The sequence below is a fragment of the Drosophila simulans genome, chromosome 3R, assembly GCF_016746395.2.
Source record: "Drosophila simulans strain w501 chromosome 3R, Prin_Dsim_3.1, whole genome shotgun sequence".
In the NCBI taxonomy this organism is placed as follows: domain Eukaryota; kingdom Metazoa; phylum Arthropoda; class Insecta; order Diptera; family Drosophilidae; genus Drosophila; species Drosophila simulans.
This window is the reverse complement of record NC_052523.2, coordinates 12,939,203-12,963,501: the sequence shown is the minus strand read 5'-3', so window position 1 is coordinate 12,963,501 and position 24,299 is coordinate 12,939,203. Positions and strand designations below refer to the sequence as shown.

General features: G+C 42.3%; 1 protein-coding gene across 2 annotated transcripts; it reads right to left on the bottom strand.

Moving 5' to 3' along the window:
- Window positions 1-867: 867 nt before the first annotated feature.
- LOC6728249 (acetylcholinesterase) lies at window positions 868-24,269 on the bottom strand. Of its 2 annotated transcripts, none has more exons than XM_016176808.3 (9): window positions 23,805-24,269; window positions 22,250-22,388; window positions 21,578-22,123; window positions 21,255-21,462; window positions 16,128-16,270; window positions 15,258-15,407; window positions 11,025-11,188; window positions 10,742-10,905; window positions 868-1,292 (listed from the first exon to the last, which is right to left on the bottom strand). In XM_016176808.3, the coding sequence occupies exons 1-9, from the start codon at window positions 24,125-24,127 to the stop codon at window positions 1,219-1,221; spliced, it is 1,911 nt and encodes a 636-aa protein (XP_016034889.1). In that variant the 5' UTR covers window positions 24,128-24,269; the 3' UTR covers window positions 868-1,218. The 2 variants fall into 2 exon arrangements, with proteins under 2 accessions (XP_016034889.1, XP_016034890.1); XM_016176809.3 differs by lacking the exon at window positions 868-1,292 and adding an exon at window positions 2,496-7,733.
- Between the last annotated feature and the right edge of the window lie 30 nt (window positions 24,270-24,299).

Below are 24,299 nucleotides of genomic sequence, written 5' to 3'. Positions count from 1 at the left end.
AGGTCGCCGGAATCCCCTTCTATTTCTAGTGGACCGAAGGGCTTGACCATTAATATAATCGCTTGTGCGTCACTGTGCAGTTGGGTTGGGAGCGCTATTTTTTTATGTTTTTGGCAGCATCATTTGGCCACAGCCCATATATGTTAATTGACACTACCAATTTGCTTCGGCAGCGGACCATCTAGCCACGTTTCTGTCGAAATCTCCATAGCCAAACGCAGTTGGTCGGCGAAAGCCTGTCCAGGCGACCAAATGCAAAACGATAATTGGAAACAGGTTCTGTTTCTATTGAAGAATTAGCTGGCCCATCCCCGAACCCATCCCCACTGAAAACGCCGAGCTGAAGATTTACGACAAGTGGTGACTGGTTGTCTCCGCCGTGCGCTGGCTTATTTATCTGGCCAATATACATATGTATATGTGTAATCTATGTTTGTATATATAGAGTGCGCCTTTCATCCCGACTTATTATGACGGGCCAAGAGTTTTTCATTGGAGCATCTGATAGCCAGTCACGAGGGCTTCTTTCGGGGCTCCATGCTGGGTCAATGGACAGGAACGTTGCCAAGAAGTCTGCGACGGCTATGGCTCATCGATTCGATTCGACTACGAGTTGGCTCGACTTCTCTACTTCTCATCTTGGTTGGTTTATCGAGTCGCAGCACGGCATACAGCGAAATTTAAATTATTCATATGTCAGGTTGAAGGCTGCTGTTGCTGCCGCTGCTGCCTTTCGCGTGTAAAAACCTATTTGATCGCAAGATTAACTCCGCTCGGCGATTGTCCGCGGATCAATTAAAACTAAGTAATGGCGTCTGTGAAACCGGCTAGAAACGGAAATACACAAAACTTCGCAAATAGCCAGCGTTTGCATCAATCAAGTGGAACAATTTTATTGGTTTTTCTGGTGAATAAGTTAAGCTGGGGAAGTACGAGTTTCAAAGCGTGTGAGGGTGTCCAGCACTTTTCCTCTGTCAACATCTTACAAAACTACTCAGTTTAAAACTGCCTTTCGAAGACCTGGATTCCTAAATTCGTCCTGTTCTCCATATTCTGTCTTTTTTATAGTCTCTTGTTATCAAATTTGTATCACTGGTTGCCGTTTCTTAGCCTAACTATCCTTCAATCAGACTTTCCGTTGCTTTCCGAGGAAGTAATATGAATGGTGCCCTGATAACTATTAACATTTTGGTTAGAGGTATTTAAATAACACTCCATTTAGCCACTAATTAGCCAGGCCTTCAGGTAGACAAACGTCGAGGTGGCCACCTGGGTTATGTGCTGCGCAAATTCTGCAAAAGAAGATACAGAAATAGCATAAACATTACTAGATAAACCGGGCATAAAGAGACTTAACGACTATGTACTCAAATACTCAAATAAAGTATTCGCCGACTGCAGGTCTAATTTGCATTTACAAAGCTGTCGGCACTTTTGAGTCCCAGTCGCGTTGGCCCTAATGACAATGCACCTTCTTCCTTTGCATACTCTTTTTAGAAAAAGGTCCTTCAGCTTACGAAAGTTTACGATATTCAACCCTCTCGTTACTTCGATAAATTTCTGGCTTGATACAAAAAACATAAAAACTTAATTGTCTAGCTTAATGTGAAACGATAAAAGGAAGGTTTTTATTACCTACAAAATTTCTATAAATAAGGTTTAAATTATAAAAGTTTAATTTATTTATATATTTTTGAAAAGAAAGTTTTCTTTATCGGACAACAAAAAATAACTAAGCGATATAAATATAATATTTAAAATTCAAGAATGTAAGATAATACGAAGGCACCATAACACCTGCATCAATAATGTAAATTATGATAATTCCACAAACAAATATCTACAACTGTATATATACACTCAGATAAACAAATCAATTTTAAGAAGTATATTTTCCTATGATTCCCGAGCAGAGTGTACGATATTCGTTTCTCGCGGAATCATAACGAGATAGACTTTCCACAGTGCTCAGGCTTAGTCTCGGGTCGGGGCCACTTTAACTTTTACTACGGATGCGAAATGGCGACCGTAAATGGAGCCCTGAACCCCGGGCAAATTGACAAATGTTGGCACGCAAATTAGGGAGACGGGCGGCGGCACTGTGGTCACCATGGTCTTTTATGGGGCACCTTTCGTTTTAATTTGCCGTGATTAATTTGCATATTTCGGCCTGCAGTCGGCATGCGGAAGTGGCGGCATAATTGTGGATTTATATGCATCATAAATTAAGTTTTCTGCACTTCGGCTGGGCGGGCGGTTAAGTACGCGATTTTATTTGGTGTTTATCATTTCAGTTTTATTGATTTAATGCAAATGCAAAGTGCCGTGTAATTAGCAGCCGCTAAGTCGGAGTGATAGAGCTGTTGTCTCAGATGAGAGGCGCTTCCTGAAGCCGATAATGACTTACTGGAAAAATATGGAAAAATATGGACAAAGGTGCAAATGCCATTGGGAAATGATCGACGGTTGGGGCGGGAAATAAAAGCGAGTTGCTGTTTGTTTAGTACATGATACATGAGTTTTATTTGTATTTACTTGTATCCATCTTGTATCGATATACAATATATTTCGTAATATAATTTCACTTAAATTTTTGTATTCTTTATGCTGCTTCAATGCGGGCTTCAATTGTTTACACATTACTTTTTCTCTTGGTAGTTTCTTACTTTCTCTTGAGTTTCGGTAATCGTATTACATTTAGCATTTCAATTGTGGTTTTATTTTTCCTTGTTTAGCAGAATTGTTTTTGGTTTCGATTATATGTAGTAGTATGTATATAATATTCAGTAAAATGATCCCTACATTTTGTATGCTCATGTCATATTTTCAATCTAGATGTATGTCTGTATATATATATATTTATTTATATATAGTTAATATCTTAAAACAGCAATTATGTTTTGCATATGTTATCTGTCGTCTGCGCGAAACGATCTTCCATTTCGTCTTCCTTGAATTTAAAGTAAGTTCTGCGACAATAATAATTATAATTTAATCGTTAACAACGTTCCGTCATTGACACACAAACAAACATCGTCATATACATTAAATAGAATTCTGCATTAATTTTCGGTTTCATATTTGTTTACTTTTGCTGAACACTAAAGCGTCGCCATCAAATCATATGTATATAATATATGTATATTCAAATTTGGAACACAAGATGAGGACTTTTGGAGCTGCCATTGTACTAACTGCACGAGTATGTGTTTGGGTGTCTGTGTCCACTTTTATGAGTTTCGATTTATTAATTTTCGATCTGCTCGTGACTTTTGCTCTTTTGCTCGAGCAAAAGTGGTCTTAGTTGTTATTTTTAGCTACCTTTTAACTTTATTTGCATTAGTGCTGCCCGCGACGAGTGTTTGTTAGCCATTAAGTAGTTCCATAGCCATTACACATTACTCAAACGGGCAGTTGTCGTCGTGTGGGTGTGCTCCCATGGGTGTGTGAGTGTGTTGTTTGGGGGCCACTACAGTTTGCAATATAAGCTAATCCGTGTGTTCTAAGTGAAAACATAGGGTTTCAAGCGAGTTTTCGCAACGAAATTCGGGGGAATCGAACGGAAAATGCTTGGCATGATTAAAAGCTAACAGTTATAATTACAGTTTGGTTTGCTTAATTTGCGTTTGTTAAACTTTTACCTTTGTTTTATTACCACTAACAAGTAAGAACACATATTTAACCACAATTTGTTTTGTTTTCCGTTCTCTGGCTTGTATCTGCTTGTATTGTGTTGCTTTCTGCTTAATTTTTACAAATTGCCTACTTAAAAAGTCATAAATCAGAGCCTTACTGCACACCTGCTGCTTTCGAGTGTGCTATTCATAATATATAATTAAACTAAATAAACCATAGGCCATATATTGATATGTATTTGATTTTTATACATAAAAGACTCTGTATTTAAGTTACTAAACCTCTCCTCTGCCTTTAAGACTAATTGTGAGAATTGTTGTGATGTCAAATGCATTTCTGTGCCTGGTTTCTTCAGTTTTATGGTATTTTAACTTTATCAGATTCAGATTTATACTTTTCTTGCTTTCTGTGAGTGTGTATTGTAGTCTATTGTATAGCAATCAACATATTTATTACATTGTACAGAGAGTTTTGTCTACCACCTAGATTTCGATTTTATTATCAGATGTCGTAGCTGATACAATTTTTAACTTGTTCTTAATACACAATAAACAAAAACTTGAACTATGTTTCCTCTACATCGGTTTGGGTGTCGCTGTTTTATACAAAACACAAACACATTAACCGTCTAAGGATCCTGCACATGTATGTATTTCCTATTCCTACGCTTCGTCCTTCTATGAAGAGTTTCTGGCTGTGTGTGCATGTGTGTTGCTTTGTGGGGGTATGCGTGTGTGTTTAGGTGTGACCAGCATGCTTTCATTATTATCATAAATTAGAATATGAGTGGTTCCGTTTCCGTTTCGATTCGTTTATATATAAATTCTTTTACAATTGGCAGACTACTACAGCAAAAGCACACTGAGATGTGTTCGTGTGAGAGTGAGTGGGTGCGTGTGTGTGGTTGTCCTATCGTTTACTTTAATATATTTATATATATAATATACTTTATAAAGATGACCTGGAAGAACCGCAACGAAAGCAATAATCTGTACAAATCATACGAGTAGCGATTAGTGCACGTTTACCAAAAAATCAGACGACGAAGTGTCCATGTCCATGTCCATGTATAAAAATTTAGATCTATAAGCATAACACTTGGAATTTGTCTTTAATTCGTTTGCTCCTTTGCTTCTAAGGCGAAATATTATATTGTCAATTCTTTGGCTTGAGCCGAAAACCATGCAAAATGACAAAAAAATATTCCTAATTTCGGGTGAGACGAAAATAAGTGGGGAGGTTGGAAATGCATATAAATGGTAATATCAACGTAGTCGTAGAATGAGTACTTTTCACTTCTCTTTTTTTTCGAAGGCAGAAGGCATAATACACGGTAAACTGGTGTATTTTCTGTGTGATATTCATTAACTCTATGCTCACCGTGAGTGGACGCACAGTAAATACTGCCTCTGATGACCTCTGACCTCGTGATCCCACCTGACCTTGGAGGCCGGCCAAGTGGGCGTGGTCGGGGCACAGGCAGCACTCGCTTTGGCCCACTCGTCTCTACTGAATGGATTAACTATCAAGTCTAGTCTTGGAATCGTTTACTTTATATACCTAGGTTTATTTACTTTTTTTCCATTTTTTTTATCGGTATTTCGGTTAAGAGGCGAACGTGGTGCAATCATAGGGATAGGGAATAGGGATTAAAGCTAGTCATCTTGGAGTTCGTCTCACACATTTTCGTGTCCACAGTTTTAGACAATGGTTTAGTACAAAATTTTAAAGTTATTTATCGTTTGTTAATACCTCCTTTTTACGCAATTTCGGTTTTTGTTTTCATTTCGCTTCTTGCATGGTATAAAAATATAAATGTTCCACATATATTTAAAAAATCCTTTTGTTTAAGTTATTAATTTGCATCATGCAGTGTTATTATTTGTTTGTTTGCTTGCTTGTTTTCGTTTTGTTAGTTGTTCTTGTCTTGTTGTTTGTCCCTTTAAGAAGTATTTAAAGTAATGCATAACTTAGGAATGCCTTGTGGATCTGCTGATTCTTCCCATTCGCTTCTCGCTCAATTGTTGAATTATTCGTTAATCGTGGTGCAATTGTCGTATAACTATGGGGAGATTTCTAAGTGAGTGGCTTGCTATCGTTGCTTGCATTGGTGTTGAGTACGAGTAGTATCAGATATAACGGAATCGAATACAGTGTCCTAAGTGCATTCGTCACCTGGCTAGAGGGTCACATAAATTTTCCTAGATGCTACAGTTGAAAGCGAACATCGCTCAGTAGGCCTCGACCACAGTTCATACCTAATACAATACAATTCAATAATCGCTTATTCGATTGGGTTTCCCATGTGGTTTTACTTTTGGTTTAGGGTTTAGGGTTTTCTTATTTATTGGTTGGTTTTAAAACTTTCAAATGTTAGCAAACAGTTAATGTTGTTGTTCTTCATAAGTCTAATACTTGTTGAATCTATGTATTATCAGATAGTGTGTGGTATTATAATAATTGTTGATAAAAATAACTTAATTAATATCAGTGTGGCTTACCTTAGTAAATTTCGAAAGGTTTTCGATTTCCATAGTTAATACATATTGATATGCCTTTAATACGATTACAGAGTACGGTTACGATTACGGGTTACAATTACGATTACGTTTACGTTTACTTTTACTTTTACTTTTACTTTTATTCATTAGCTCTCATTTAGTCTGCGACACACACTGAACTCTAGGGTTGACAATGATCTTTCATTTTTTGGATTTACGTTTTGAACAATATTTATTTATAGATATAGACATACCAAGTACATATACGTTACTCATCATACAATACGTTTTGTGTTAATCATTGATCCAATTTCGCTATGTGTATAAAATTTCTAATTACCATTATTTAGTATTAAATCATTTCATCTTCCTCCGTCCAATTTTCTCACTAAGCCAATTTGTAAAACGTTTAGTACAAATACAATAATATACTGATATGTTTTGCATTATAAATATCATCTTCGTCTTTGCCCCGTTCTACGCTTAAACCTCATTTTCGATCGATTCTTTATTACAATTTGTTCAATTTGTTTTGCTTTGTTCGTTTCGAAAAAATTTGTCTTGGGTAGTGCTTGATTTGGGGCTACTAGTCCTCCTTTTTTTTGTTTTAACTTCTAGTTTTCTTCTAATAAACCAATGCCAATTTTTGTACAATACAATTGTTGATTTTCCGAAAATGTCCATTTGGGTTTTCTCATAAGAATCGAGTGGTTACAATTTTCGAGTGTAGTTTTCCTTGGGAATGTGAATCGAAATCAAACGAACCCTCACCTAAGCATGAAACCAATGCAATTTGGCCAACTATCTTCAGGCAACAAGGACTTTTTTTCGGTTTGAACTGAATGCTAAAATTGTGCCATTAAATGCGCTCAAATATCGCTCAAGAATGTGGGCATGGCAAAAAAGTGTCTGTCATCTGAGCGAGTTTTCCGTTCGGTAAACGAGTATCTGTAAACTTTGTTTCTTTTTGGCTGCCACAAAGGCAAAATGACAAACATTTTAGTTCTATCTGCATTAATATTTATCAAAAATTCCGCCCATCCCTTGGCCAATTTTTCAAATTAAGCGATTTAGCATTGTGCTCCACAAAAAACAATTTGGTTTGGGCCTGGCCTATGGCGCGTGGCATGTGGCATGTGGCTACAGTGGTCTCTGGAGTCTGGCCAGGATGTCCAGAGTCCTTCGAAGGACCCTGCCCGACCATCTGACTGCCTAGGGGTGCGTAGAGCTCTAAGTTCAATTTACAAATGTTCAGCAATTTCCACCGAATTGCTCAAACCGATCCTACTAAGTTCTGTAAACAAATCACCTGCTCCTACACAAATGTCTGCGCCTACTAAAAATTTGGTTTCCCTCTGTTTGCTACATTTTATTAATATACGTGTTCTAACTTTAAGTGTGTATGGTTGTGGCTGTGATGGGGTGTTTGTGTGTGTGTTCCAGTGTGTGTGTATATGTCGTATTTTCCGGGAGTGGTTTTCTTTTAGAAAACCCTTTTGGTTCGCAATGCGGCGCAGATGTAGATCAGAGCAGCGATTCCAAGGAGCTGGAGCCTCGGGGATATGGAAGCACTTCCCGAATCGCCATCGCAAGTACCTAGTAAGAGATAAAGATAATGGAGTTTATTTTCAAGCGCAGATTGCGGACGATCAATAATGATTGTGTATGTATGTGGGCGGTTCTGAAAAGGTCATCCAAGGCATAAACTATCTATCCTCTCGCTAAACATAGTAATGTCTTCCACTCAACAGCTCTATTATCGTGAAGCCAAACAAATAAAATATTATGGACATGTAAGGGTACACTCAAAAGTAAGAAAAGCAAGTAAGCATTTGGTTTTCGGTGCGAGTTTCGGTGCATTGGGAATGAAAAGAAAATACTTAGGGAGATCTTTGGGCCAACTTACCTTGGACCGCCAAAAAGTCCCGCAGAACGAACTGCTTTGCATTGTTGTATCATAACTTTTTTTTTTACATTTATGCAAACATAGATTAAGTCAAAATTCGTGTGCTAATTCATTCGAAAGTTGTTTGGCCACAACAAACCAGGCAAGATACAAACTTCAAATGGCCCGGCCGGCGATCAGATTTCAACACGCCAAACCAGGCCCAAAGACCGGCGAAGTGTTCAATTTTAAGGCTTTTAGTATTTCAGAGCGCTGCCCAAAGTACAGGGATAACTTGCTCAACGACTTATAATTTATAATCCGCGTGAGGTGAAGTGCAAGTGTGCAAAATGAGTTAAAATCAAGCAAGGCAATAAAACAAAGCGAAGCAAATCAATTTCGAAATCAATCTTCGGTTAGAGCTAGGCAATAAATCGCCTTTATAATATCCGAATTGTTCATATTTCTCGAGCCACTCTGTCGCGTGCATTTAATTTTTGCTAATTTGAATTTAAAAGGCTGGCCAAACCATAGATTATACCATTCAGATAATGAAGAAATAAATTGGCACAGCCGCAACAAAAACCACATACAAATTAAATACGCCGATCATACATATTTGAAACACGTGTCGCTAAAAGCCAAAAAACGAAACGAAACGGAGCGATGCGAAGCGATCCAAACCGCACCGCACCGAATCCAAAGAGAAAAGGCCATACAAATGCAAAAGATATTGTATCTACAAGCTACAGGTCTTTAATCCGTATCTCAACGCGTGCGCCTGAGTTATGACACGGCGATCGTTTATTTATCGCGGCCGGTGACATTTCTCGATTCCAGCGGTGCCAGCGTGTCTGGTAGAAACAGCAGGACGACCAGTTCCAGTTCCCATTGTATGGGATTAACTCAAACTAGATCTGGGGTGAAATTTTAAATGGCCATTAAGGCAAATGGGAAGCATTGTTGGCAAGCGCTGTTGGGGACAAAGAATACACCGCTACACATACAAATGCAAATTAATTAATTTGCCAAAACAAAACCTGTTTGCCCCGCTCTTTCGCGGGGTAGAAAATGGGGATAGATCTTCGGGTGCTAAGTGGCAAACTTTTACCGCAGCCAGATCAAAAGTAGAGCTTGTCATATATGTACATATGTGTATATTCGAATACCAGTCAAATGATCGATTGGGGAGATAGCTGCACCAGGAGAGGAGGGTTTCAGATAGCTGCTCTCCCCAAATCCTCAGTTCGTTCCCCCAGGCTCATTTGCATACCCGATCGATCGGATTTATGTAAAACTGAAAACCAAAATTAGCTCCTAAAACCAATACGGTTAATTAGCATAAATTAAGTTTTTATTAATTTGTGAGACAGTAATTTTCTTTTGTGCCACTCATCGATTTGCTGGTCAGATTGCGAGCCAGACTTGGTGGCGCGGCCCTCTGCGATGGTGATCTTTCACCCAAAGCCCATAAACTTTAATGGCTCCACAACTTTTGGGGCTTTAAGTGCAAACATAAAAAGCCACAACGCCCACCGGACTCGCAGCTAATCTATATAACTAGAGACTTGTACGGGCCTCGTCATTGATCATTGTCAGGGCCAGGCTTATATGCATATTTACATATCTTTTCTCGGTCAGTCGTCCGATCTGTCTCGCAACTCATTTTCCTGATTGATGCGCACATTTTGAAAAGCTGACACTGCCATAAATTAAAAATGCGGTCGGCGGAATGATGCTACGCATAAATGAAATAAATTCAAAAGCATAACTAAAAATCTTTCACCGAATCAGTCGCGTCAGCCCCTCTGACTCACGACTTCCACTAAGTGAAAAAGGAAGGAGCTTCAAAAGGTTTTAAATGCACAGAAAGAAAACTTATACCATAAATACTTTGTTAATATAAGCAGTTTTTGGCTTGGAATAATTGCCAAAATGCCATTGATAAGAACTAAGAATTATATTTTATCATTATTATTTAAATAACAAGAAATAATTGATTTTCTTTCAGTTATTTTTGAATTATTTACGATTTCTTTACTTTAACAATACTAATGGCAATTTAACCAATTAATGACAAAACATTTTCTTTAAATTCAACAACCCTCTTAAATATTAAATATATTTAAATACTCCTCCTGAGATCTAAATTTTCTCATTTAAAATCCAATTCTGTTAACTTCCATATTTGTGAATGTATTTTTCTCTCTGCAGCTCTGAGTTAACCATTAATCATTCGAACGGTAAGTGTTTAACATTTCGGATTTGGACGACCATTGACACTCACTTTTGTCCAGAGACTCTCGAAAGAAAGGCTTGGGATAGGTTGGCACTTTAATCGCCGTTATCACAGGTACATTATCGGAGTGAATAATCCACTCCGGACTCGTATGTTTTGCCTGACCAGTATTAACCCAGCGTTCGGAGGGAACCGAATCCCAGCCCGCCTTAAGGTGTGGTGCCGATGATGCCGACAGCCATTAGCTGACTTTATGCCGTTTTTTACGATATATCGTAGCGAATACCAAATTTATGTTAATTGTATGCCAAACACACACACACAAAACGATATCGACACAACACAACAGAAGCCAAAGAAAGAACACCGATAGAGCAATACAATGGCAAACAGAAACCACCAACGATGACTGTACTTTCATTCACATTTGGATCGAAGTGTGTGGGGCATTTGTATATATAAGGAGTTAGTATCACTCACCTGCCCAACTCCTGACTTTTGGCAAGTAATCGTTCCAGAACGAGCAGCGAGCCGCCAAAGGACCCCTGGCCAATTTCTCGATCTTATCGTCGGTGCTGAAAATATAGTAGACGGGATCCTCCTTCGAGAAGTTGGGCCACTCCTCGCCATCCTGAGCGGGATTTCTGAAATGGTTGGGCGTTAGTAAAAGCTTTCCTTATGGCAAACGAGTGTGAAACTCGGCTAGGCTTGCTATAAAACCGAATAAAAGCTCTTGGTGAAAAGCTTGACGCACAAAACTCACCCCGTCTTGGCAAACTCGATGACCGCACTGAGCATACGCTTGCCCAGCTCACGCTCCACAGGTCGATACTGCAGGGAGTTGTTCAGCGGCTGGCCAAAGAAGTACTCGATCTCATCGCCGTGCAGCACGCCCATCCATTCGCCCCACAACGAGGTGCTTGTGCGCTGCAAAACAAAAAAAAGCAAAAGCGTACAAATAAGAAATTGAATAAGGCTAGAAAAGCCAAGGAAAAGCCGTGAAAATGGGACCGTCGAAAAATGAGAGCTCAGCGCCACGCTGTCGTAAACTCCGCCGGAAATTATGCAGATAAACATCTACCCTTTTTATTTATTTATTTGATTTCGCTCGCCTGCTCGCTGGCGTTCGCCGTTAATGGTAAATATTGTCGCAGCATGCAGCGCACTGGAACGCCGAAAAAAAAGGACGAATGAATAAATAAGTAAACGCCTGGTCGACTGCCAGCTCTGAGTTTCAGCATTTCAGTCCCAAAACTCTGTCGCCCTTGACAGGCAGCGGCATTAAATGCCCTCGTGTGGCGCCATTTCACGTATCTCACAGCAGTTTGCACTGCAACTGCATCTGGGGATGCGGAATCGCAGGACAGGCTGTTGCACTAGCTACGTGCACGGGCGACCACGTTGCGTATACGCCATGCTGTACGATGGACCATGGACGATGGACGTCTGCAGGGGCATATTCTTGAAGAAAACCCAGTAACATCTAAGTAACTGAACGCCTAAATTAAATTGTGCGAAATTAAGTTTTAAGCTTTAAGCTTAACTAGTTAATATCTAGTTCTTAAATATTTAAACCTAGAATTCTCTTGGAACGTTACTTTTAGTAATGGGATGGTCATAATGGGAACAAATTCTTAATAATTAAACTATGTCTGATGCTTATACTGATACTTAAATGTAGCTATATCAAAGGCACACTTTCTGCCCATTTAAAGTTGCTAGCCGTCCGTACCCTTTACTACCATCGTGCTGATTTTCATTCTCCGGACAGCAACACCAGCCCAAATGCTAATTAGGCAATCCCCTTGTAAAATGCAATCTTATGCAAAGCGAAAAACCAAAACCTGCCTATACGATCCTGCTGACCATTAAGCCTATCCAAGAGCTGAAAGCCGTGAGCTGAGGGCTGAGAACTGAAAGCTGAGGGCTAACCACTTAACCATTCAACTTGAGTTGGCCACAGTCGGGCTCTGCTTGAGCTGCACCTTGACAGGCTGGCAGCCAAGTGCCAAGTCGCATAATGAATAGTGTCCGGGATATGCCATGGGTAATTCTGGTAATGCGGGCCGCTGCTTTTGCTCCTTCTGCTCCTGCCAAGTTGTTGGAAATTTATGCGACTTGGTCGTTGGCTGTCAGGACACACGTCCCCTATATAAAGTAGTACGTACACACATAACATAAAAGTCCTGCAGTCCTTACGCCTTTTCGTGCAAATAATGAAAAATTGTACGCAGCCGGAGCGGAGAACTAAACTTTTTTGATTTAAGCGCAAAATTGCAAACAGCAGTGAAACTTGGACTCGTAGGTCATAATGAGAAACGCCACAGTCGAAAGTCGAGAGGAGTAGCGAACTACAGTGGAGTAAAGTGGAGTGGAGTACAACCAGTAGGAGCAGGAAAAGCAGGAGGAACCGTGGAGAAGGAAAACTTATTTAAGTGCCAGGCACGTTGCACGCTGCAGTAGTCAGCGGCGAATGGCGAAATGAAACAGAAACAGGATCTGGGAGGGGGAGGTAAAATATGGGAGGACAATGGGAGGAACGCTGGTCAGTCAAGCATGCGGCCAGTAGGGGAATGGGGATGACCCCCTGGTCACCAGCCAAGCAGATAGACAATCTGGCAGGCACTTTAGCAGCTGGCGACCCCATTTGCCATGCTTCGTCGCACCATCGCGGACCCGTTTATGGGCAAAGTGAGTTACGAGTTGTGCTGCTGCAACTTGACGGCTGTAATTAAAACTAATTTCATTTGCTCTCATTTCCATTTCGAGGGTGGCACCAACCGGTCAGCTTCTGCCTGTCAACTGCTGGCGCTGCTGGTCTATTGGATTATTAACGGGCGATTTGGTATAAACAATGCAGTCAAACTGGCACCCCGCACGCACTAAATTTTGCATATTGTGCAATCAGCCGGAAGGAGCAACGACTCGACGGGTAAAACAGTTTGATTATCACTGTAAACTGGCGTAAATATTAACCGAACATCAAAAGTGAAGAGCATATTGGCTATTTGATAAACTAACGAGTGATGTGGAAACATATTGATTGCAAGGAAAATATAAATATATTGTGCATTTTCTTCCTAAGGAAAGCTCAAGTCCCCCAACACCAGGGATATATGTGTCGTAAGAGTACCGCCTACTAATTTCTACGCTGCGTATGCGTAATATTGATTTGCGTACTGCAGTGATTTGTTCGGCCAAATTACCACTTATTATCGGTCAATATCGTCTACCAATCGCAGCCATTAGCTTGTGTGTATTCAAGGAATCGAAGCCGGCCGAACGAAAATCAATACATAATACAGACCACTCTGTGTATACGCATTGTAAGAGCTGCGTATTTGTTAATCATTAGGCCGATCCAACTGGGTCTGCAAGCAGCCGATATCAATCGACGGCAGCAGGGACCGCAGCTAAAGTCGTTTAAACAAATAACTGACTAAAATTATGCCCCACACGTGCAGGGCATGCGGGCCGTGACCTCGTAAATTGAAGTTTCATTAGTCGACTCTGCTTGCCCATGCTCCTGGCCCCTTTCGTAGGGTCGTGATCCAGTAACGATTTCTTGCCCTGTTCCCTCTTAGCTGCTTTGTAGTTGTATAGTTGTTGTGTCTACCCGCAGCCAACATCCTGAGCCTGTGCGTGTGCGTACAGTTTAATTGGCGCCCAACGTGGCGTTTCTTAGTATGTGTGTCTGTGCGAGGGTTCTTCACTCTCGGGTGGGCGTGAGTTGCGTGAAACTTTTGGTTACCATAATTATGGCGGCCAAGGTTGCCTGCTAGCTCAACAACAGCAAAAACAACTGCGACAGCGACCCTTGCCCCCATAGGTGTGACATTATGAAGTCCAATCAACGGATTGCACGCGTTGTAGCTGTCTTCAACAAATTGCTTGATTAATTGAAAAATCCACACGAAGTGGTCGGACACGCTACGCAAAATTGCACACGACAAAGGACAGGGATGATATCTTCATTCACTGTCAATGATTTTTCAATCATCAATCATAAGAAATACAGTAATTTCGTGGTTGACGGATTAATTGGCCAATAATATCGGTAGCACAGCACTTGATCCTAGCTCTTTAGAAAAGTGGCATTTACTTATGCCTTTAAATCCAATTTTATTTATCAATTTCGATGCAGCTCAAAGGAAAAATTACGCAAGTCTGAGTATTTTCCGTTGATTAATTAACAACCAATTTTAACTTTAACCTTTACAAGCATGAATAATTATACACCATTGAATAACGCTAACTTTACTTCATGTTCGAGTTATTCTCGGTCAAAAGCAATTGACTAGGGTATGCTCCTGACCCCATTCTGCCTAAAGTACTTTCACTTTCTGTGTCTCTGATTAGCCGCAAGCTCTGCTTTCAGGAGGTTCAACCCTTAGTTATATACTTCGGCTTTTGAAAACGCCCCGCCATCATTCAAACATTAATAATTAACGTTCACACGGTAGCGTTGACATTTGACGCAGCCGTAACTGCTTCCGTCGAAGATGCAGCCACAGTGGAGTACATCGAGAGAAATTCAGCATTTTTAATTTAATTCAATACCTTCTAAAACAGTCAGTTTTCGAAACTCGGAAGGTATCTGCAAGCGCATAGCTTACTCACGCTTTTCAGTTGGCTTAACTTTCAAAAAAAGTGGTTTTAGATTGTGAAAAAAAGATCATCTGGACTTGAGCAAACATTTTCGTAGTGTCGAATACTTGCGACAGTTATCCACTTTGGGCCCGAGCCGGACTGCTGCCTGCCATTAGCCTTGTGTGCAATTTTAATGACACGCAAATTGCAGTTGCCTGCGTTGCAGTGGCTTCAGCGTGGATTTTTGCGCCGTTGCGCCACTTGCGCCCCATTTGACCGCATTCCGATTGGACGCACGCGCTTCAACGCCATCTTACGTGTCAAAGCCTGAGAAATATTTAATGGGTGCCAGGCTGTTCTGGCCATTTCGCCCGGATACAGTGGCCACTCTCGATGTGGTACTCACGTGTGTAAAGTAGTAGTAATGCACGGAGGCGCCTCGCTCCGCCAGAGCCTGGGCATACTCGTTGGTGGGGCAGGTGAAGAAGTGATCGCCCACGGCGCGTCCGATTTGCTGCTGGTTCTGATAGCCAGGATTGCCTTCCCAACTGGTATACTGAAAAAGAAGAGAAGAGTTTGCCTCAATATATCCCTCTATAGTTTAGAATAATTTATATATTTATATATGTGGCAAGTTTCAATATTTTTGGGTTAAAATGAAATGTTTCTATGCAAAAATCATAATTTTCGCCAACTTATTGGGATCGAAGTCTCCACTCGTCCACACAATGAAATTGGCTGTCCAATTAGCCAATATCCATTGGACCGTTTTAGAGAAATTGGTTCGTTTATAAGCTCTACGGATCGCGGGCCAGCTAATCCCAGATTTGGTCCGGACTTAACTGTCAAATGCATATCCACTGCTGACGCAGAATGCCGCAAAATGAAATTAACCGGCGACAGGGCAGAGTAAATGAATAAAGCCACTAAATGCAATTCAATCAGCCAGCCGTCTCCGTTGACGTCGCATTTAACGTGTTTAGCACATGCAGCGATGCTGCTGGTGACACGGAGCAGTCGCACGTTGCACTAATGCACTTCGGGGGATTGGGATAGTGCACTCAAAAAAATATAAACAATATACACAAGAACAAATCAGCAAAGTTTTATGAGATACTATGCGGAATATAATATATTAATATTGCTATATTATAATATTGCTAAGGCCTTGAAATGCAAGTTGACATAATCTCAAAAAAAATAGATTATCTTCAGTGCATCTGTCTTTTGCAGTTGCTTATTCATCACAGAATGCCAGTGCGTAGTTGAAAATTACCTGGAAAATGATGGCCTCGCGTTCCGCTTGCGTTGCCTTGCCGAAAATGTTGTTCATAATTTCCAGGTATTTGTCCCGTGGCAGGGCCGTGGCATCGTCCTTATCGAAGTAATCGATGAAATCGTACAGCAAGAAGTAAGTGCCTGCGAAGTAGAAAAGGGGAATAAATGTTTAACCCGTGCGAGGTCATGTCATAACAATGCTGGGTGAAAAGTGAGGCGAAGAGGGATGCTGGCCAATCTGGAAAAACAATTACCACTACAGGCGGCGCTTCAAGATGCCGACTCACAATGGAGGGGCCGTGCCAAGGACACCGCGCTCAGCATTAACCCCAAGTCCTTAGACACAGCAGCCGCAGCAACAACAGGCGCAGCAGCAACACCTACAACAGCAACAGCAGCAGCAGCAATCATAACAGTTTCAGAAGCCGAGGAGAAGTAAGTGCAAAATAGAATAAACCAAAACTTGTGCCCACTACAAAAACAGAAGCATGAACTAAGAAACAAGTGAAGTCGACTGCCACATACCCTATTCCTTAGAAGTCAGCCTGCTAGAAGAGTTGGATACATCCCTAGTCCCCTGAATGAAGTATCGAAAACCTTTTCTGTCAGACTATACAATAAATAAACTAATATCGAAATAATTTAATACTTTACTGTTATATTATGTCAGCAAGCAGAGTTTTGGGACACATATAACACGATTTTTCATAAACAATAATACCTTTCCCTTTTAAAACACGAGGTACAATAGGCAGGACGATAGAACAAAGCGGCTCGTCGTTGCCTTTTATTAACTTAATTTTTATGGCACTTGTTGTTGGCCCAGTTGTTGTTCTCTCCGGCTTTTGTCTTTGTCGCACACTTCAAATACGGGCCACACTAACGAACCATAATTGCTGCCTATGAGCGGCGACGGCAGCAACACAACAGCAACAGCAGCAGCAGCAACACTTGCGACAGCAACATCAGGACACATAGTCGAGTATCTTTGTATGTTTGTGTGGGCCGAGGGCACGTGCAACCCATTCCCAATTTATCTTGCTGGCCCACTGTGTTTATGTTTGCTTCGATTCCATTAAGGTCAAAACCTTATGCAAAGCCAGGCACGAGGAGCTTTGACTTGAATTGCAAACAATATTGAACGAGCTGCCTGAAACGGTCGCTTACCAAAGTCGATAAGTATGCTTTCCACAGGATGGGGGGGGAGCCAGGAAATATATTTACATTAAAGACGGGATGGATCGCTTAAGGGGTTTCAAATCGAATAATTTAATAGCGCCTGAATGGTGCATCTTATGGAGTTATGGGAACACCATTCATACAGCACACAGATTTGGAAAAGTCATATGTATAATCTGCATAACTATGGTAAATTATTTTACTACACGCCGGAACGACCTTGCGCTTTTCAAATATTACTGTATGTCGGGCATACGCTTTTAATTAAATTGCCAACAACACACTCACTCTGTGGCCACAAATTTCTGTGCTGTTTTTCTGCGGAAAATCTCACTCACTCCCTCACACACATAAGCGAAATGTAAATACGGTTTTAATGAGTGTATAATTGAGTTAGCAGCAGCAACAACAACGTGGCCCAACTGATTCAGCGGAACGTTGGAAACGCTAGAGGCGAAATTCAGGACTCAGGACTACAACTACGGAGCCAGCGATAAGTTGGCCGTCTCGGAACGCGAAGCAATTAACGAGCAAACAAGCTGTCTTGCACACACACAAGCGAAGGAGGCACCACCGCACATACACATACAAACACAAACAAGCACAGCAAGGCACGCACACATACTCACGCAGGATGGCATGCAAGTCGCAAGTCAGAGGACTTGCCACCAAAAGTGAATTATTTAAGCAGCAAAAAGTTGACGTCTCGAGTTCATTGCATACTTTTGGGATGCACTTGAAAGCTTCTCAGCTCTGGAAATATTGTTCATTCTCTTTAATCCATTTGATATTAAAGTACCTCAAAATCGTTTCAAGGGATGTGAAATCAAGTTATTCGTTATAAATTGTTTAAATTTGGCGTGTGTTTAATACATTTTAAAGTGCACACCGTATCCATTTCTAAATACCAACTAATTTGCTAAAACCACATGCAGGTCAATTAGTTGAACTACACAAATATTTTATTTAGGATAACCATTAGGCAGACGCACACACTCCAACGCACCCAAATAAATATAAATATATATTTATATAATATGTTTATAGCATGTATGTGTGTAATAGGGACGAAGGGCGAGCGAATTTGTCAAAAACAAACAGAATAGGATGCTTTCATGTACGCGGCTCATCGTAATGTATTTGAATTTGTATTCGTATTGTTGCAAATGCTAGATGACCTTGAACTCACAAACACCAGCACAAACACCAGAGCCAAACCCACACACGCACACACGCTCAGCTGAGTAACGGCACTTGTACCCATGGAAAATGGTGGCAGTTGCCTGGCGGCCATGCACGCACACCTACACCTTTTTGGCCAAGAGAAAAAAGAGAAAAGAGAACGGTGAGCGATGAGAGAGCGGGAGCAGGAGCAGGAGCCAGGAGCAGAGAGAAAGCGGAAAGCAGCAGCTGTGAGCAATGAGTGAAAGTGAGCAGAAAAGCACACGTGTCTGCTGTGCTGGCTTATTCTGCTCCTGGCAAGACAGGAGCCGCAACAACAGCAACTAGCAGCAGCAACACCAAAAACACCAGCGCCAGTAGATGACTGGCCAACAGCAACAAGAAAATCGAAAGGAAAGCCAAAGCACGAACTGGCACAAAAGCCCCGAGAATCTTCTTCAATCTCTTATACGAAAAACACAGCCCAGCCCCCCCAAAAAGGACCTGCCACCCAACACCACCCAACGACATCCTGCGGTGGCGGCTCGCGAAATAATAAGAAAAGGAAAACGCAAACGGAAAATTTGTTACAAGTGCGCCACTTACACGGCCTGGCACGGAAAAGCTGGCAGCACAATGCACACAAAGAGTTACGCACCAGATTGAGAGGAAAAACAACAGGCAGTGAATGCGGATAAGGAAAGTGGGGAAAATGATGGGAGAATCAACAGCAGCATTTCGCAGAACGGCAGGTTCCCACCACACTTAACGGCGATTTATCTAATAAATGGTTGCATTTTCAATTTTATATTCTGATTAAGTATCTACTTGAGTAACTAGCTTTTAGTAGCTTCAAATTTAAAACCGGGGCTTGGAGCATTAAATGGGAAAATATTTAACAACAAATAATTCTTTCTTGCTCATGTTTGGAATTCAGTTCGTATAAAATAATCGGATTAAAACTTTTGCGAAAAAACTACTTGCAAATAAATTAGAAATCAAATCCACAACGATAAAAATAAATGTATTTAATACTGATTTAATGCAAATGCATTTGCTTTTCCTGCCACATAAATAATTCAATTATATTTTAAACACATATTTCCTGCACAATCATTTGTATACTGAACTTTACCCTAAATTCGGATTATTTAGCTTATTGATTTTATTTCATTTATTCGGTGGGGCTATATAAATTGATTTTGGTTTCAAAATGTAAACTTTAAATTGAAATGGACCCCAATCGTTATAAGTTTTAATACGAATTTATGGTGCTTAAACATTTTTCTCGAAAGGTAATACGAAATAATTACTGCAGAACTTTAAGTCAACTTTCATTACTAATAGTTTGCTGCCCCGCTTTAATAAAACCCGTCCCCTTTGTCACTCAATAATGCTGCGGCACGTGTGCCACTCACGCGTCCCGTTCCGCCCATCAAGTTGAGGGCTCGCTTTTTGCTTTCGCTTTTCCGCAGACCTCCCACCGCCACACTGACACCACCCACAACCCACCGCCCACAACCCATCACCCACCGCCCCCCGCTGTCACCTGAGCGGAATATATATTTAAATAATTTATGATGCCGTCCCGCACAGCTGAGCGCCACATTCCAGTGCGTGTGTGTGTGTAGTATGTGTGTGCGTTCGGATGTTTTTTTCTTTTTTCCCGGGGTCACCGCAATTCGCGTGGGCGAGTCTGGCAAGTTTCGGCGGCATTTTGGATTTTTTTTCTGTATTTTGACTCCGGCAATTCCGGTGCGTTGACACATGCCACACTCGGAATTTAAAATGTAGCATAAGGATGTTCTACATCCCAAGTCCGGAAAAGCCTTCTTCTTAACGGGTAAAGGAACAATGTATTTAAACTTTAGTGAAAATGAATGATAAACCTATTTAACCACCGAAAGGTATCTCGTTGCCTAAGAACACGTAAGTATCTGTTTACTTAACTAAAAATACCTTGCTATATATACTCGTAAGCCGGCAATCCATTTACACTTGCCGCACTTGAAATTTAAAGTTCACAAAATTCGCAATTTGTGTGCGAAGCCAAAAAAGGGGGTAAAAAACAAAAGGCAAAGCCGTAAAAGCCAACAATACAGGACATTATACAAAGTGCAGTTCTGCGACAGCCGAGTCAAGACTAAGCCGAGCACAATGTAACCACCACTACCAGTCGTAGTCCTCGAAACCCAAAACGCAGAACCCGAAATCCGTAACCCAAAACCCACTAACCCCCTCGATTCGCCGCTCAGTGTCATGCAATAAACCATAAAAATTAAGCACTCGAGCCAACAGAAAGTACCGAATGCATTACGAGTCCTCGAAATGGGCAGAGGAAATTTTTGAAAAGCAGCCCGGCTAAGCCACCTTCCCGCCCATAAAACGATGAGAATAAAATGCATTTTGTCTGCCAGCCAGGCCACAACAAAAAGTGTGTATAAATATATATATATACGTATAGTTGCACAAAAGTAATAAAATCTCAAATGGATGAAGAGCTCCGAGCTGCAGCGTAAAAGTTTTTCGGGGCGCAGGGGCAGGAAGCTGGGCTAAAAAGCTTGGCAAACAACATTGGCAATGGGTAGTACTTTGTTTCGGATAAAGTTTAGCGCTGACGTCAGCCGCAGAGGATGCAACAATGGCGGCAAGGACGACCCAGAAAAAAGACCAGGGGAGATAGGAAGGTGGATCACGGGATGGTCGTGATGAAGTCACTCGCAGGAGGATGAGGTGGATGGGGAGGAGGAGGTACTGCACCGGGTCTTTAAGTAAGCACACTCACCCTCATCCCTGACATTTCCCATCAGGATGTCGTAGTCCTTCAGATCCGCCGTCTTCATCAGCGTCATGGGATCCGCCGGCAGGAACGCACCATCAATGGTGGGCGCCGAGGGGAAGCTGAGGATGCCCGAGTAGGAGTTCCACTGCTGCACCGATATGGTCTTGGCGTCCACGGAACGCATGCAGCTCATCACGTGAGCGGGATTGGTCTGAAAGCAGGTGGGAATACAAAAATGGTCCATTAGTTTAGAACGTAATATGCTAATCTGAATAACGCGTTAAGGTAAAAGATGTATACTTATAGTAACATCCTGTATGACTTACCTTCAGCATGGATGCATTGCAGTTGCAGTCGTTGATCAGCGCCTTGCCGATCTCCACGGCCTTCTCGGAGGTCATGTGGCTCCAGGGGGCGTTCATGGTGCCCGACTGCATCATTCCCCGCTTGACCAGGCCCCTGGTCACCGGCGACATGAGCTGGGCATTCACCGAACTGGATCCAGCCGACTCCCCGAACAGGGTCATCCACTCCGGATTTCCGCCGAAAGCATGGGCGTTGTCCTTTAGCCAACGAATGGCGAGTGCCTGATCCCATAGGCCCACATTGCCGGGCGCCTCTTCCGCGAACTCCGACGGCATTTCCGGCGCCAGGTGCAGGAACCCAAATGCGCCAACTCGATACTGGAAGGAGGCCACTATCACATTGCCCACGGCGGCCATGATATCCGCATTGTAGATGTCCAGGGTGGCCGATCCGGTCATGAAGCCACCGCCATAGATCCAGATCAGAATCGGCAGTCCGTTGGTCGTGTTCTGCGGATTTCCGTTGTGGATGAGATGGTCAGTGTCCGCCTGTTTGCCATTGGGGTGCTATGATAATAAATTGATAAGCACAAGAGATATTCCTTAGTGCCATATCCTAGCTTGACTCATATATTGTGTCATATACATCATGTACATCACAAGATATATTTGCTATTTTCTTTTCACACTTACCTCGCCCCCGTTGGCACCCCGCCCATGGCGAAGTCGGGCCTTTGCCGGCGCCCAGACATTTATGTAGAGGCAGTCCTCGGACACGTTGGTGTTGGGGTTCCAGATCTCCTCGCCGGAGAAGCCGGGGAAGTACTCGTAACTGGGTGGCGGTGGGGAAAGGAGGAAAGGAGAAGAGCGAGAGGAGAGTTCTTGATTAGCTGGTGACCCATATGCAAATCAAAGGCTGTTTGTGCCCCATCTGGAATTCGGTCAAGCCAATTACGAAAAACTAACCAGCTGTGTTATTTATTTTTATTCGCTCTCTCTTCCGTTTTGCCCACTTCACTCCGGCACTGGGATTCATTTCCACACAAAACAAAAAAACACTGGCTCACTCACATACGCCCCGTTGTCCCGGGCTCAGTCCCCCACAATTTGACATAGTTATTCCGCTTTATAAATGTTGAATCGCTCGAATCGATATCCCTACGCATTCGTAGAAAGCTCAGCATTTGTCTGTCCGTCTCCATAGATACCTTTGTATATTCCCGTATGCTGGTGGGTGTATGTGTGTGTGTGCTTAGGTGTGTTTGGCTTCGTGTCCATTAAAATTAACTTTGCCGTTTCGCATAAAAGTAATTTATCACAGAGGCGGAAAGAAGAGACGATTTCTGTTTCCTGCGCCAGCTGCCACATTCGCCTTTATCACTATATTTTTCTAATTTCCTTTTGCCGCACACGATTGGATGGCTTTCCTTTTGGGGTGCGGAAAAACTTTGGTTCTCTATTTCAAGAGCGAAAGTATGGCAAACCAAATGAGTTTGATTAAATAAATGGAAGAGGAATGGGTAGAATGTTTTTATTTCCTCTGTATCTTTACGATTTTCTACATACACAGTTGCAAAAAGTTTCCGAAAGAGAAACATCAAACGGCATATTCTTTTATGAAAATTTTCGGCTAAACAAGCCAGTTAGCCAGTGCAATCTCTACAATCAGTAAATTTGCAAAACTCTCTGTTAAGTTCCGAATATAATTAAATATTTCAACTGCATCCATCATACGTATCTCTCTACAAACAATATACATTTCCCTCCTCACACACCCATTGAATGGGCAAACAATGTGCGATTTCAATTGGCAGGGCCAACAAGCTGAGCAAAGTTTCCAATTGGCTTTTTCCGTTTTGACCGGCTTTTTGCATGCGGCATGACGTCACTGGCAACAGTTAGGTCAACAGCGAGCTGCCGCTGCAGCCGGGCTGCGATTCTCCTTTCTAGGTCAGATGCAAAAGTGGAGCGTTCCAGCCCGCCCCCTCTGAGCCCCAAATACCCACTAAGCCAGTGATGACAAATCTCTCGTATTTCCGAAAAAATATGACCCCCTTTATTCGCTGTTTTTGCCAAAAACCCAAGCTAACGCCATTTGATAGATCGATTTGCACTTTAGATCTTATGAAACTATCTTATCTTGAAATATTTGTGTAACTACTTGCTAAGAACACACTTCTAATGACAAACCCCTTGCACATTTGATAACTTTTGTACTAATTTGGTTCAAGCTTGAATTGAAACTTACCGCTCCTGGACGCAGGTGGCGGATAACCGTGTGGCGTCGAGGACGCCGTGCCAGGGCTCCGCGGGAACCGGCTTTCGGAAGCGCAGGTCCTCGACGGGCGGCTTGGCGTAGGGAATGCCCGTGTAGACATGCACCTCCCTGCCCTGCACCGTCACGGAGCGACCGCGCACGGGTCCGGAGGATGTCTGCACGACCAGGCGATCGATGACGCCGCAGACGCCGGACAGGTGCAGCGATAGCACCAGCACCAGGGGCAGCGGGATGGCCAGGGGCAGGGGCAAGGACATGGGCAGGACTCTGCTCTGCCGACAGGAGGTGGCCATGACGCGGATGCGCAGGGCGGCGTTGGCTGGCAAAAGCGGTAGCGATGGGTGGTGGTGGCCTACTTTGGCCTGACGTCACTGGCACTGACCACTTGTCTCTGGTTCTCTGGCTGTTCGCGATTTGCGATTTCTGCTCGCTGGGTAACTCGGTACGGAACTGGTGTGTCTGGCG